At 46.5% G+C, this 16,678-nt stretch overlaps 1 protein-coding gene across 2 annotated transcripts in view; it reads right to left on the bottom strand.

The window, feature by feature from the left end:
• MYL3 (myosin light chain 3) overlaps window positions 1-14,817 on the bottom strand; it is a 39,062-nt gene extending 24,245 nt beyond the window's left edge. Inside the window, exons 1-2 of one of the 2 annotated variants that reach the window (XM_064445201.1) lie at window positions 14,623-14,817; window positions 14,093-14,235 (exon numbers count right to left, since the gene is read on the bottom strand). In XM_064445201.1, coding sequence (XP_064301271.1) covers window positions 14,093-14,215 — 123 coding nt within the window. In that variant the 5' untranslated portion in view covers window positions 14,216-14,235; window positions 14,623-14,817. Of the gene's footprint in view, window positions 1-14,092; window positions 14,304-14,622 lie in introns of those variants that run through there. The other variant, XM_064445200.1, reaches the window with a different exon arrangement.
• Window positions 14,818-16,678: the final 1,861 nt, after the last annotated feature.

Raw genomic sequence — 16,678 nt, forward strand, 5'->3', positions numbered from 1 at the left:
GGGCTGAGTGCCACCTCCCTTCCCGGAGCGATCCCGGCAGGACGGGCTGTGGGGTTCAGCTCTCCTGCACCTGCTGGAGGGCTGGGAGGGGGGCACTGGTCCCTGAGTTAGCCATCCAGGCACCGTGCGTGGATGCGGTCTGTGCTTATACATGCACTGGGCGTTTGGATAAAGAAAACAAACTGCACGGAGGGGCTATGCGTGGGTGTCCGTGTTTGCTCCCCTATACACGTCTGTATATATGTGGGTATTGATCCATATTTACATATGAACATACATAAATGCACGTTGCATTTCTTTCCTACGCACATGCGCACATAGTATGTATTTATATATGTATACTTACTACATAGATATCTATCATAGAATCATAGAATGGTTTAGGTTAAAAGGAACCTTAAAGACCATCTAGTTCCAACCCCATTGCCATGGGCTGGGACACCTTCCACTAAACCAGGTTGCTCAAACCCCCGTCCAACCTGAACCCTTCAAGGGATGGGGAATCCACAGCTACTCTGGGCAGCCTGAGCCACTGCCTCACCACCCTCACAGTAATTAATTTCTTCCTAATACGCATCGTATGCACAACTCACATTCACCACCACATACACACATATTAAACCCTAAGCCAGCCAGAGAAACGAGAAGGGAGAGATGATGGTTTATAAAGGACCAGTATAAATCTGCACTGATCCTTTTAAATCTAGAGCCTTTTCGATGCAGAGTACAGATCTTTGCAAAAGTAGGGTGCAGGTATTCAGCTGGGATAAGTCAGCATGGGTGCATGCGTGGCTGGAGGGTGCTATGCTGATTGACCCCCCTGCTGGGAATCAATCCATGAGGTGGACAGCATTCACGAGCAAAAGCCTCTAAAGCTCTCCTCATCCCTGTTATTAGTGGCAGCAACACCCGGTTCCCTGGCTATGGCTAGGATTCTGGGAAGCGGCCATCTCATCAGAGAGCTGGGCTGCAAGCTGACCACATACCCTGAGCATAGCACGATGATTTCAGTTTAAATTTAGTTGAGTCCTTCTTCTCCCTGTCTGCTTTTTTAGGATTCAGATTACAGATAGGACAGGGGAGGGAACAATGCCATGTAAGATGCATATGTACAATGAGACATGAAATTAAACTCAAGAAGGAAATTTGCTTAGGAGGGGAAAAAAAACATTCTGGAGATTATATTGGCATTGCCCCTCTACTAATATTACATCCATTTCCTTTCCCATATTTCTTTCCACTTCTTTACACTGGCCAGCATATGATAATTTTATACATACATACATATATATATTTATGAAATGGTTAGGAAATATGCTTTGACATTGCTTTGTTGATGCTGTTTTTAATAACACCTGGGCTTTAACCAATCCTTTTGCCACTTGGAAACCTTACAACAAGGTCTAAGCAACCGACCAGTCCTTGGGCTGGGGGATTAAAGAAGAAGGAGGTGGAGGAGCTCCCTATTAGTCTCACGTCAGAAAGCCCCACAGCTGAGACCGTTCAGAGCCACTACAGCTTTAGGAGAGCCTGGGATGATTTCAGACCCAAGTCCTAGAGCCCGTGCAGCGAGGTGGGCAGGTCTCATCGGCTGGAGCCATGTGCATAGAGAGGCAGCAGGAGCTCTCCCCATGTTGCTGGTCTTGGTGCACAGCTAACAGGTTACCCTGCTTTTGGCCAGCCGGAGCAGGTACCCACTGCACGCCCCTGGCTGAAAATCAGTGTAGTTACCTTCTGCCTTTTTCTGTCAAGTGCTCTGTAGTAGCTTTTAGGTATGTATATCACCCCTACTCTTCTAATACATCAAAACCCTTCATGAAAGCCCATCTCAGAACTATAAGTATCGCTGTCTCCATTGTGCAGCTGGAGCATCTATGTACAGAGAGAGGTCTTTATCCAAGGTAACTGCTCCCAAGGTTACCTCTGCGGCTTGCACAGGGAAGCTGAAGGGCTCTTTCACCTGGGAATGCATTTCATACGGGGATGCCTTGTCTTGGGCCAGCGCGGCAAGGACTTGGTAACCAGCCCGCCCCTGAGAAGGGATGGGTGCAGGACCAGGAGGGAAGGCAGCACGTCATCGTCTGGCTCTGAGTCACGTCCCCTTACAACTCCCAACCTGTGTGACTCTGCTCCATGCAGCGAACACACACTAAGGCCTTTTTCCATCCTGTCAGCACAGATGTCAGCAAAAAGTGCACCCAGGCACCTCTGCCCAAACACTAACACCTTTGCAAATGTTAGGGGAAACCCAAAGTTTCTGTTTCTATTAAAAGCCACTGTTCCTCTCCACCCCTGTCCCTCCTATAGCTACTCTCAGCTCTTTTTTCCCCTTCTCCAAGTTAAGATTTAACTGGTTTACGAGAGGAATAAATACTCTGTCTCTACAGTCCAGCTTTCCAGCAACTTGGGAAAAGTTAGCACTTTGGCCAGGGCCTTCAGCATGCTCTGAGCTGTGCATTTAATTTAAATTTAATAGTTATTGCACGTTACACAAACGGCGATTAAAACCATATTGATTGAGGTTTAGCAGCTATGTGAGAAATGCAGATCTTATTACAGAGCTGCTTCATATCCAGGGTGTGCTTTTAATAACTCCCTGCTCATCAAGGGGCAGATTGGAGAGAGGAAAAGGAAGAGGCAAGGCTGGGAGGCACTGGCTGGAGGGATGATGGTAAGGCTGCACATTGGGCAGTGCTCACTCGCTTCCCACCTCAGGCACGCGTACCCGTAACGTGAGATCTCCACATCGATACGTTGCTTACTTCCCCATCTATAAATCAAAGAAAATCATAGAATCATAGAATCACAGAATGGTTTGGGTGGGAAGGGACTTTTCGAGGCCATCCAGTCCAACCCCCTGCCATGAGCAGGGACATCTTCAACCAGATCGGGTTGCTCAGAGCCCCGGCCAGCCTGGCCTTGGGTGTTTCCAGGGATGGGGCATCTCTCACCTCTCTGGGCAACCTGGGCCAGGGTTTCACCACCCTCATAGTAATAAAGTTTTTCCTTATATCCATTCTGAATCTACCCTCCTTTGGTTTCAAACCATCACCCCTTGGCCTGTCAACCTACTTTATGCACTACTATAGACATGCAAACAGGTCTACAGAGGTGACATCCACACCACGTGCTGGAGAAGCAGAAAAACATGTTGGCTGAGGTGTCAGAAGATAAATTTCCATGGCAGCATGTATTGCCATAAGGGCTTTCTAAGTCAGGACCTGCTGCAAGGCCACTTGGAAACCCCAGAAACTGTCAAAACAGGGCTTATTTGTTATTCTCTTATCCCCCCCTTTTCGAAAAGCTGCAAAGTTCATTCAACGGCAAAGCAGAAATAAACAACCTCATGTCCTAGTTTGTCTGTGATGACTAAAAAGACAAAATGGACCAGGAAAATAATAACTTCGTTGAAATCACCCTGCTGAGAGCAGTGCAAACCCTTTCAAACCAACTCCTTGCTTTTGCACGATTCTTTGCTTTGCACTGGAATGAAAAGCAGGATGGGAAATACTGCAGAGGCAAAGGGTGTATAAATATCAGGGGAGGCAGATAAAGGTGTGAAGCAGGCAGGGGTACAAGGGGAAATGTAGAGGGAGATGAAAAAAAACCCTAGATAAATTTGAAGAAAACCTAACTCTCGATGATTTCAAATGACTCAGTAAAACTGGACTACCCTTAGGCGGGGTTTACCTGATGCCACAGCCTTTTCTTCTGTGTTAGGAATATAAAGCTGATGGTGTTTAAGACCCTCTACAGAAATCATCTCCTTTCCATGAAAAACTAAGGCAAGTCACGTTCAGAAAATCCCACCACACTCCTGCCCCTCAGCAATCCAGATACAGACTCAGAAAGCTGCACATTTCACTTTAAATGTTCCAGGGCCTGAGGATTCAGTAATGCTGCAACTCTGAGTTATTTCACATAAAAAAGAGCACATGAAACTTGTCAGGTTTTCATCTCTACAGCCCTCAGACCAAGCTGAGCTGTTTACAGGTTTGGTTTTGTAAGTCCCTGCGCCACAGACATCAAACTTTGCAGAAATGTTATTTTTTGGCAGCTGCATAACAAAGACTTGGAAGGAGAAGCTGCCCAGAAAAATTATTTAAGAAAAAAAAAAATTATACTACTACGTATCTTAGGGTGCCACTGACCAATTTCCAAATTTTCGGGGAAAAAGTAATTTTGATTAGCAATGAAAGCAGGTTTGGGTTTTGTGTTCTACTTGATGACAGTTTTAGTTGGAAATGAGGGAGAAAAATTGTTCCAGATTGGTCAAAAAGTTCTCTTTTGCCCAAATTGAAGTAATTTCAACCATTAAAAATTTCTGGGTATTTTTTTATATAAGAAGGAAAGAACCCTCAAAATTAATAGCTGTTTCAGATAAAAGAAAAATCTCAACAGAGAATTAACTAAAAAAAGCTGAAACTGGTAATTTTCTTTATCCTTTTCAGATTTGTTTTTTGAACACACTTTACAAATTTTGTGTATATTTGTAAAACATTCTGGTACCGCCAAACTGCACTTTTCAAGTCTCCCCAAAAAGTATTTTTATGAGAAACATCACTCAGCTCTTCGAACAAGAGAGATATACAAAGATAGCCAGACTTTCGTTGGCCCAGAAAATTCATCTGGAAAGCTCCTTTGATTTCCTGTGCTATTCGTTTTTGGCCCTAAGAATGAGTGGAATATACCACAAAGAAACTATTTCGCTGTGTTTTAAAGCATGCTTGCTCAACATCTTGCTATTTCTTTGCCGCTCTGCATCTTGGCCTGCATCTCTTGGGGATCACCTCTTTTGGGGATGCTACAGCCCCGGGGACTTGAGTCATCCCACACCCCCTCTTCTGATGAAACAGTTCACTGGGTCAAGGCTACAGGTTGTTTTCTAATGCTGAAATACCCTTTATGCTTTCAGGCACTGATTCATTTCTGTCAGGAAAGCTGCGAAATTCATGTCCATCTGCTCCGAAGGAAGGGACAGGAGGGAGAAAGGTGCTCTCGCCACTACTAAAAGCTGTCCCACAACGGCCAGCCTGGCTGGGAGCTTCCAGAGTGACATGGAGTGTGATAAATAAAGGGGAGAATGAAAGAGCAGAGCTGCCTTTAGAAGCGTGCTATGGCAGTATGACACTTTAATTAAGCTTATCTCTGGGGTCCATCCAGAAGCACGGAAGAAAATTGTTAACGGGACATTATAAGCTTGACCATCACCTGATTTTTATCTGCACAGCAGCACGTCTCAGCCACCGACTCCTGAGAAATACCTGTGGTAGCTGCTTACAACAGCCTCTCACAGGCGGGGAGGCTTTGGAGAGGGAAGAGAGGCTGTGCTGCAGCTCTGACAGCCCCCTCCAGCTGAGCTTCCCCTCGCCGAGCGCGCCTGTGTGAGCAACATCAGGCCTCTGCACCCCCCCGCAGCGCAGAGGGCATGAGGCGGGGTAGGAGAAAGCATCATTTATGGAGGAAAAGTGCCATGCCTCAGGTTTTAGCTGTCCTGAACTGGGAGGTGGATCCCTCTGGGAGGATGAGCCTCTTCCAGTCCCCACCCAACGCAATTGCTGCCCGCTGTGACCTGAAAACCTCGGGTCAGGTTTTTCCTAGGAAGGACCACAGGCTGCTGAAGGTGGATTCCCCCCAGCTTTGTGGGGATGACAGATGGGGAGGCTGCGGGATTTTCTTTCAGATGTGTTACAGATTGCTCAGGTTCGTGATCCTGCAGATCTGTTCTCTTCCATGGTCAGTGCACAGCCAGGATTTTGGAGTAGGTCTATAATTTCTTTTAAAGTAGGGCCTCAGACAGAACCACTAACATTCAGCAGCCAACGTCTCTACTGTGGAAAAGTCCCCAGACTCGTAGAAATCCAAACCAGGGGAGCTAAACAGCACCGTACAAACCAGATAGTTTTACTGGCTCGCATCCAGGCACAGTCCAGCGCTTGCAGTGCTCTACTGGTAAGCACCAAATATTTGCAGTTCTCGTTACTTGAGGCATAAAGGTGAGCGGCCAGGGCTCTTCGCTGCATCCAGATCATGGTTTGAGTGTCCCTACTCTTCAATGGGCCCTCTTCTCTACCACTGTTTTATTTGATCCCCCTTATATGCTCATTTTCGGGTGAAATAAATGAACTTCTGGAAGTGCCTGTTTCTTTAACAACTGTAATGGGAGCCTGAAGAGACTAGGTCAGCCTTGAATATCTGACTGGTAGATGCCTGAAATACAGCAGTCAAATCCCACTTTTTTTTTTCTTCCTTCCTTCTTTCTTTCCCATCAGGCCCAAAATGCTTTTCCCTGACTCAGTAGAGTTAGTGGGCTCAGTAGATCTCATCTGGGTCTAAAACTGCCTATAGGATGTCAGATTAGATGATTAAAAAGCCTTAAACCCTATAAAACACTTACTCACCACACTCAGTAAATGCTAATAGATCATGCAGGAGCCTTTCTCCTTTGTCCTTCTTTACTGATTCTCATATTTCTATTTCGGGGAGGCTGAGCAGGGCAGAGGACCCTGGTTATCCCGGTTATCCCAACTGAATGGAATTGCTCCTATTTTATTGTTTTCTGGTTCTTCTCCTGTGCCCACCCCAAGGGTATCGGGGCACTCTGGTTCATCAGCTTTCTAGTGCAAGAGGGCAGTGGGTTGCATGTTAATTAGTTGTGGAAATATTTAAATAATGCAGTCCAAATCTCCAGTGATTTTCTGCACTTTTCTGGATAGTCTACAAAGACCCCGTGCTTGAGTTAGTAACTCAAACTCATGTAGCCAAAGGTTTCAGGGTGGACCTCCTTGTTCTTCACTACAAACAGCTGAGATGGACATCTTATCTAAGCTAAGTGTCTAGGTTCCTTCCCTAGAAGCCAAGCTGGGATTTTTCCACTTTCAAATAAAGATTCATCCCATCCTAAGAAAAATACCTGGTGTTTAAAATAGATGGCATCTGAAATCTTCTGGAGTTACAGCAGTTTGCACCATTATTATGCTGAAAAGAGAGTTGTCTCTATGTATCTGAACATATTTTGCCAGATCAGTGCAACATTTGAGCCCATACCTAAGAGGCATTCATCGCTCGCTAAATTAAAAATAAATCACAATAAGCTCACAAAAGTTCTCACACCTTGCCATAGCAAGAACGGTGGGTCAGAGGGAAATCCCATAAAATGCAAAAGGAAAAATCTCCTACGGGCTCCCACGAGCTTGCTATGGGGTCTCTTGTCTTTGCTAAACTTTTAGCTGGTTTTTCCTGGGGCCTCCTCAAAACTCGCTACTCAAATTTCTCTGTGCTTGAAAGGCTCAGGAAGAAATCACCGAAAAAAAAAGAGGCCCAGCATGGACTCGGTTTAGCCTGGCAGGTGTCTGCCCACTTCAGAAACCTTCAAATATGTGAGCACAGGTGGGAAATTGCTCTCTAAAAGTATTTCTGCTGAGATGCACTGTAGGTCAATAATAATACCGGTGATGACAATGGGGATATGTAGCACCTGGAGGGAATGAAATCAAGGGAAAAAATAGGTTGGAGAGAGAAAGATGACAGTGCGTTGGGAGGTAGAACGCATTCGGTGGCCACCTTCAGCTGTCTTGATGTCTGATCATGGAGGCTCAGGTATATACAGGTAAAAAGTTCCCATGTCATTCTCAAGGAAGACTTGGCCAAACTCTCAGTGAGATCTGACACCCTGACAGGTTTCAAGGTGGGCAAAGAGCTACATTCCCCCCATCTTAATAAAATATAACGTGATTTCATCTTCCAAGCTGGATATGATCTGTGTACACTGCATGGGATAGCCAGACAGGCTCTCTTCTCAATCAGACAACCCCTTAGCGGTTTGGATGCCTTTAGTATGTCCCAGGTTATCATCTTTGGGCCACAAAATTGCTCCGAGGGCTGGAGCCCCTCTGCTGCGAGGCCGGGCTGGGAGAGCTGGGATTGTTCAGCCTGGGGAAGAGAAGCTGCGGGGAGACCTTATTGCGGCCTCCCAGTGCTTAAAGGGGGGCTGTGGGAAGGGTGGGGGTGACCTCTTTAGCAAGGCCTGGTGTGACAGGACAAGGGTGATGGTTTGAAACCAAAGGCAGGTAGATTCAGAATGGATATAAGGAAAAACTTTATTACTATGAGGGTGATGAAACCCTGTCCCAGGTTGCCCAGAGAGGTGGGAGATGCCCCATCCCTGGAAACACCCAAGGACATATTGGCCAGGGCTCTGAGCAACCTGATGTGGTTGCAGATGTCCCTTCTCACTGCAGGGGGTTGGACTGGGTGGCCTCAAAAGGTCCCTTCCCACCCAAACCATTCTATGATTCTATGATTCTATGATGCTACTCAGAGACTCAACGAAATGGTCCCCACATTGAGCACTGTGCTGCCTGTGTGGGTGGCTCAGGGACAACGCTGTACCACCTTCTACCTGATGCAGTGTTGACATAGATGTGCTTTCCTGGTTTAAAGCAGGGGTGAAACAGATTGGTGCATGACTCTGAAGAAACCTGCTCCTGTTGTCTCTGCAGCAGAGGGAAAGGGTTCTTCAATGTGCTGATTGAAATCATGGCCATGCTGGGATGTCCTAACCTTGACCCAGCAAAATGGCTTTTTCTGGGAAGAAAAGCCCCCCCTTTCCTACACAGCCCTGGTTGTGTCGTGCTTTCCACGGGTCTATGCTGCACAGGACCTTACACTCCTGCCACCAGCCAGCTACAAGGTTATCCACTGCTGAGCCCCTACGCCAGATGTGCGCCCACGAGCTCGTACCCTGTTTGCCTCACACATCCAGATAAAATACTTCTTTTGCACACTCAAATTCTCCCTCAAGTGGGCCAACACATCAGCTTTTTTACTCACAAAGAAGCCTTTTTTGCCTACAAAACCCTTCACCCCTACACGTACACACACACACTCCCCTCTCTTCTTAGAGAAGCCAGGGATGTAGCTAAATTCCTCTCTCTGAATAAAAGGTACATTCAAAACCTCTCACGCAGCTTCAAAACTCCAAGAAATCAGGGCACACACCCCATGGCTAGTGATCGCATACACAAACTCCTCAAAAACGTGACTACAGAACCTCTGCCTGGCACAAGTACCTCTTCGCACACGAAGGCACAAAGGTGCCATATGCTGCTTCACCCTCTTGTACACACATTCATTTTTCCCATAAACCGAATTACTTTAATGCAGCCACATGTTTAATAGAGCAATTTTTTTTTCTCTCATGCACGCCAATGCGACACATTTACCCAACAAAATCCCTTTTATCCACAAAGTCAGTCCTGTTTTTTCATTCCCCCATCTAAGCCCTCCTCACAGCAATGTCCACTAATAACTCACATTTCTCCCATGCTGAAGCTCACTCTGAGACAGTTATTTCAGTCACTTCAGCCCAGAATAAATTCTTCAGCGAGGCACCCAAAACTGCTCTTGCAATCTCACCTACCAGGACATTTGTTGTTGAAATGGCATTTCTCTCCTTAAAAATCAATCCATCTCCCCCAGGAGACATTTGCCTCCCTCCGCCCCCCCGAAGACGGCAGCCGCCCTGACCTCTGCTCAGCCCCGCTTCACGCTGCAGCGACGGCTTGCACGTGCACCCCTGCACGTCTGCCTGCCCACGACCCCACCATCGCACTGCGGCATGCTCGGTGCTTTGGAGAGGAACAGGCACGTCCTGCAAAGCCTCGTCTTTGCTGGTGCTGCGCGATGCCTGCGTGTTTCCCTCGTGGGAAACGCGATGCTCCCATCCCCGATGCTCTTACACCTTTTCTTTCAGAAAAAGGGAAGAAGCTTTTATATTTTTTTTTAGTGTCCCTGCAGATTTTCGGAAGCCTGCAGGGCTTTTCAGGGAGAACAGGTTTCACATGGCTTCAAGATCACAGCGCTCCACAAAAATAAACAATGACTGTTTTTTTTCCCAGGCACCTGTATTACTGCGTGATGCTGCAATAAGCATATCAAGTGATGACGTGGGACAATGTGGTTATTAAGGATAACTCTATATGGTAAGTCACGTCCCTTCCAGGTCCGCACATATGCCAGCTGTCTCTCTGTGGCCTTTCTGCACCCGGGATTCACTGGACTTTGAGCACACGTCATCTCAGCTAACTTTAGCTGCTGAAATATTGGCCCCCAAATACCTGTCTCATCTCCCTTTATCAACAGATCAGCGTCTCCCAAGGGTGATTCAGTCCATCCTGATACAGGTGTTTAGCACCACTGCAAGGGATGAACCTCTAAAGAATTTCTCTCTGGTGATTATAGACGATCTGTTTGAGATCAATGATCAACTTTCCAATAGTTAAAGCCAGTCACACAGTCTGCGTCCCTAACAAGAAAGGATGAATCCTGTTTCGTATCCGCCTCCCTATTTTTCAGGAGAGCAGAATGTAGTTCTGGCAAAATGTGCCCCCACCCCCCCGCTAAAAGACAGCATTCAGGTGGAAATGCATTAGATATATGGGAAAGGCAATCTGCTTGCTAAAAAAAAATCTCTTCAGGACAATATGTTCCCCAAAGCAAAGAGCTTCAGGGGCCATCCAAGAGAATGACTTGCTTATGGACTCAGCCACGCTCTCACAGAAAAAGAAATACAAAAAAAAGCCTCCCAAAGTATCGTCTATGACTTGCAAACAACAATCAATCGCACCCAATCTCCTTTGAAGATTTCTAAATATTGGGTCAAATTCTATGGGAATGTATATGGGAGTAACACTAAAAGTTTCAAATAACTGCATTTACTTAAGGAGACTTACCTCACATTTAGGCCGCTATATCTGACATCCCAATACAGACCCAACAGAGATTGAGACTGTGAAACAGCAAGAGAAAGACAGCGGGAAAATCTAAGATGATTTGGGAGTGTGAAATAAGGCTTTTAGACCATTATCAGGCCAGCAGGCTATAACAGTCAGGAAAATAGAAATATTTTAGTTCTGAAACTTTAAAACTTCCAAATACACAATTGCACAATAAGGTCTGAGAATAAATATTGATAATTAGAGACATTCCCATCAAAGACGCATTCTGATCATTTTTAACATTTTGTTTTGACACAAGTTTGTTTCCCTCGCCTTTTTTTAACTATAGATTATCTTCTGCCTGAAAACAAGAACCAGTTTCATCTTGGAATGCAGAAACGGGATGTTTGGAGAATTTCAAAACTCATTAAAGCATTTTTTTCAAATATTGTTCAATGATCTAGGGAGGTATTCTGATCTACACCAGATGGCCTGAGCTCCACCAGGGCTAGGTTTATGGAACAGGAAGCCGTAGATTTGCCAGACCCAGCCCTTGTGCACAAATATCTTCAATTTTACCAAAAGCATTTTTGATGAAAAACATTTAATTGAAAAATTCCCAGGAAAACGTATTTAGAGAATACCATCTCCCCTTGCTACAAGTTTTTGAAAAACTAAACTAAACTAAACAGACCCAAAACATGCATCTACCGATGCTTTCCATAGTCTAATTTTGAATATAGTAGATAATGGAATAGTCTCTGCAAAGATGAAATGATGTTATCACAGGAGTGCTGGATTTACTTACTTTTTAGGAACTCAATACACTTTAAAGAACATCACAAGAGTCCGTAATTGCAAATTGCACGAGAAGAAAAAATAAGAATTTTTATGAATTATGCAGAGCGAGTGAGTTTTAAAAAAAATGTAGAAATGAATTGTTTTCAAGACCTATTTTGATGAAATATATTTGGTGATTTTGAAATTGTGGTGGCTGCAAAGATGCATGATTAATTTTTGAGTGGTGCCAGTCTGGGGTTTGTTTGTCTTTATTTTTTTAATTACAACTCATCTCTCTACTGGACTTCGCTGCCCTTCATACCACAGTGTCACCGTATCCCAGCTGAATATTACCACAATGTCATGGCTCCCCAGCTGAAGGTATCCATGCCCTCTAAGAGAAGCTATTACAATTGCCCCCTCCTCCTTTTACAGTGCAGGAATGTTAAGTACAGAGGTGTCAGCAGAGAGCTGGATCCCACCATGTACCACTTGCCCAAGGTCACAGTGGAGGTCCTTCTCAGAGCATAGCTCTAACTCTGGTGTCATTATTCTAGCAACTAGCTCAAAACCGAATTCTTTGAGGTCTGATTTCTTCTTCATATAGTTACAAATGATTGCTTTTTTTTTTTTCCCCCACCAGTATTTTTACTGGAAGATTTTCAAGGCCTTTATGATTCAAGGAAGAACAAACCCACTTCCAGTGCTTCCTTTGTTAGAAGTCCCCAGCTGCAGGAGCCAGATCCATGTGGAAGAAGCAAATGGTTTCAGCAGCCCCTGGTTTACAAGCCACCCATGGGACCCGTTGCGGTGTGCTCGGGAGGCACGCTGAAGAGGCAGAGTAACTTATGCCCTTTCTTTCATAGTTTCTGTGTTCTCCTGAGGAAGAAAATGACTTTTTGAGCTAACGAGAGAGGGTCCCAGGGACATCCATCCCTCACCTGAGCTCTGAGGAGCTGGCGCCATGCATGGCAGTGGAGTGCTGCCCCGTTTTCCTCCTTGGCATCATCTACTCTTGTCTCATGCCCTCTGGCTCACCTTAAGCACCGGTCATCACCAGGACTCCCCGGTTGGTTGCTCAGTTTCTTGTAAGTAACAGGAAAGAACCTGGCTCCTTTAAACTAATCAACAAAATTAAGCTGATTTACACCCAGTTCGTTGTCTGGTCCAAATCCCCGTGAGAAAGAAACCCGTGAGGTGCTGCAAAGCCCCTCTTCTTTCCCCAAAGGGCAATGCCTTGCAAAGCAACCCTGCTATGTCTTGCAGTGCCTGTCCATCATGGGGCATGTACTGTGCAAACAATATGGGAAAGCTGTTCCTAAAGATGGGCGCGGGGGGGGCTCTGACGTTGCCTGTAAATGTCTGTGGTACAGAAGGAGCAAAGGGGAACTAGTCATTTTTAGATCTTTATTTGCTTATTGCATTTTTATAAGCCAAGAGGTCACTCTGTGATAGTCCATTTCATGGTCATTTCCGTAGGAATATATAATTTCTTTCCCTTTATCATTCTCTGAGAGAAATTTCTTTTGAAATAAAAGTCACTGTCAGATATCTGCTGAAGGGTCAATTCCCATGGAAGAAAAAGAAAACAGCATTTGAAACAGAAGCAGATCTCCAGCAACATTTCACTGGAATTACCTACTTCACGGCTTTAAAACCTTGAGTGTTTCCTAAACATTGGCAGTTCCCTGTCAAAGGGGTGGTTTGCTGAAAGGGCAATGCGATGCCACTTAGGTATCTCAGGATTAGAGCAGTGACCCCAGATTCTCTCAAAACCTATTTCAAAATGTTTTTGGAAACATAATCTTGTCCTTACACAGTTGAGCAAGACTTCAGCAAACCCTGCTGAGATCAGCAGTGGCTCTTTCCAGCAGACACTTCTCTAAAGGATAAGGAGGAGAAGAAGGCTCATGGTCTTCAGAGGAATCCTTGGGGCAGAACCTGAGAGCAGCAGGTCATTTAGGAAATCTGGAGTTTTGCCCAGGTTTCTCTCTGCCTTCCAAAATGCACACCTAAGCACGCAGTTCCTTTACCATTCAGTTGGGTTTTTCTGGAAAGCAACAGGAGGTGTCACCGGCTCACTTTAAGGAAGCCTCAGGCTGGTGATATCTACTAAAGTGATGCATTTCAGGCAGAGAGAAATGAACTCATCCCATGCTCCAAGCCCTCTCCAAGCCTACGGTCTAGCCTTGGCCGTTGGTTAGGTAGTGGTCAGCTCTGAGCACAGCAAGGCTTCCTGGCACCTACCTGCAATAGTGCCTGCAGAGGGGCAACGAGTTTCCCACTGAGGTCAGTGAAGCTTGCATGCAATAAAATTTGCTACTCTGGGGATAAGATGGGACAAACAGGTCTGAACATCCTCAGATAAAATACGATTCAGCTTTTAGCATCTTTGTTTAGCAAAGCCCCCAGTGACTTGCTCCCACTCTTACTCTGCCTTTGGCAATTGCTTTTGCTGCTCACTTTCTGCTCGAAACCAAGAGCTACTTTTGGAGAATGTCATCTTGCAGCATTGAATACACCACCACCAGAACCACCACCAACCCGAGCCCCACCAATCTGCTTCCTCCCATGCCAGCTCAAAAAATACATACTTTGATAGAAGCTGGGTTAAATTCAACTTCTTTTTTGGGTTCTGGTTCTGCTGGTTTTGGCGCTGGTTTGGGTTCTTCCTTCTTCGGTTCGGCCTTCTTAGGTTCGGGCTTCTTTGGAGGCATGTCGGTTTGCTGGTAGGCTGCTTTAGAAAGGGATAGAGGGAGGCAGACAGACAGGAAAGAGGTGGCTGCTGCAGGATAAATCACCAGCGCACACAGGTCTTTATCCTGTCCAGTCTCTTGAAGTCACACATTGTGTCACTCTCAGACCTGTCACATGCCAGAGCTTACAATAGGGCCACTGCTATAAAAGGACAAGACATTTACCCAGCTATTTTAGAGCCATTCGATACGGTGTTGTTACGAATTAGCGCTTAAATGGAAAGAGAGTTTGGGGGTTTTAGGGCTGAGGCTGGCGCTGGGTCAAACATTTTTGGTGTGCATGCGGTGTGTGTGCAAGGGAGAGGTTGGCTTACAACCCAGGTCCCATCGATGCGCTTTATCCTCCGCAGAGCCACGCTGACACTTACCCTCTCAGCTCGCTTGCTGAGCCCCTTTGAGGCTGCACGGCACCCCTGGCTTTTGTTGTGCTGCGGTTCGTTAAAAGGCAAGCACGGATTTATATTTAGACATGAGGATGGAGCTATATGGGAGGTTGACCATCACCATGTCAGCTGGCGCAGGGGAGAATTCATGCCTCCGATCACACACCGGTCTTCTCCTGGGAAGGTGGAAAGAAGCAGCATTGCTTATAGCAGGATGGATCTAAAACGCACACACACGCATGGTCTGGGATACCACTGGGTGTCTGTAAGTACATCCTCATAGCTGAGATTTTCCAGACCATTTTACGGACTTGAATGCCAAATTCCTACTAAAATAACTAAGATAAGGGTATACATTTAAAGCTTTTCTAATCCCATCCTTACTTTGGTTTAAGTAAGCCCTCTACAAAGCAAAATGGAGTTAACAATTTTCAGATATGCATTTGTTTACGTCATTTTTCTAAATCAGGAGGTCACTCTTTGAGACATGGACGCTTCCACATTGCCTAGATTATTTTTTTTTCCAAAAAAACATCATCCCCTGTAACAAGACAACCACCCACCAAAACACAACGTATTTGAAAAGGATCTCTATGCTGGCATTTCAAAAAAATATCAGTTGAATCATAAATCTCTCTGTTTCACGTACTATGGTATCTCATAATCTACCATTCAAACCCCTTTGAGTCCTGCTTTTCACGACACCACTGTCAGCATCACCCCCAGTACCTGCCTCTCCGCACTCCTCGGTTCCCTGGGTGGCTTTGCTGGAAGAGCGGTGGTGCTTTATCCTGCCCAGCTGCTCCCAAATCACGGTACATCCATTGCCAGCAGCACACAAGCAGCTTTGAAGTGTGACACGAATCCTACGCAGAAAGCTGGCCACCCTCATTAAGCTGCTGCCTCCATCATGGCTTCAGCAAGCGAAAACAGTTGGGGATGCTGGAGAGCCTGGAGGGGGATGGGGAAGGGCCGAGCTTTGTGTCTGGGCACCGTAGCACACAGGTCCATAGCCTACCTGGATCAGAGCCTGCTTTCTGACTCCAGGTCTGAGGCAATGCCACAGTATTAGTAATCGATACACGACTGCAATAACGTGAGTACCACAGTAATGGTAATTTGTGCTTTTTGGATAAGGGGAAGCAAAACTCCTCTAATCAAAGAGGACATTTCAGGACCATTGTCTATAACAGGAGCCATGAGCTGCTCCTGACCAAGCGGGTGAGGTATTTTGGTGTTTCGGTGTTATAGGGACAGCCTGGAGAATTTCCTTTATCCTGGCAGCCTGCCACCTTCCAGGAAACTCGGTTTTGGTGCCCTCCACAGAGCTGGTAAGAGAGAAGGGATATGTCTCCATGACAAGTGGTGCCAACATCTGCCTGCTCACTCCAGCCAGACCAGACTCTAGTCCCCTTCAGCTCACCACAGCCACAGATCCACTCCGATGGAGCCCACCAGTCCCATCCACGTGTCTGCACGTGCATCTGGGGAAGGAGTTTCTGAGAGCAACTTATCAGCATAGACTTATAGGATCACAGAATGTCCTGAGCTGGAAGAGACCATCAAGGACCACCGAGCCCAGCTCCCATCCCTGGACATGACACCCCAAATTCACACCGTGTCTCTGGGGGCCTTGTCCAAGTGCTTCTGGAACATCGCCAGGCTGGTGCCGTGATGCCTCCCTGGGGAGCCTGTGCCAGGGCTCCACCACCCCCTGGGGGAAGGGCCTTTCCCTAATGCCCAGCCTCACCCTCCCCTGGCACATCTCCCTGCCGTTCCCTCGGGGCCTGCCGTTGGTCACCAGAGAGCAGAGACCAGCCCTGCCCCTCCTCCTGCCCTCGGGAGGGAGCTGCAGAGCGCCATGAGGCTGCCCTCGGCCCCCTCTGCTCCAGCTGAACAAACCCAGGGACTCCAGCCGCTCCTCGTACGGTTTCCCCTCTAAACCCTTCCCCAGCCCCGTGGCCCCCTCAGGACACTCTCCAGTACCTTTATACCCTCAATGTCCTGCGGCGCCCAACCCTGCCCACAGCACTCGGGGTGA

This window comes from Phalacrocorax carbo, chromosome 2 (assembly GCF_963921805.1).
Source record: "Phalacrocorax carbo chromosome 2, bPhaCar2.1, whole genome shotgun sequence".
Lineage (NCBI taxonomy): Eukaryota > Metazoa > Chordata > Aves > Suliformes > Phalacrocoracidae > Phalacrocorax > Phalacrocorax carbo.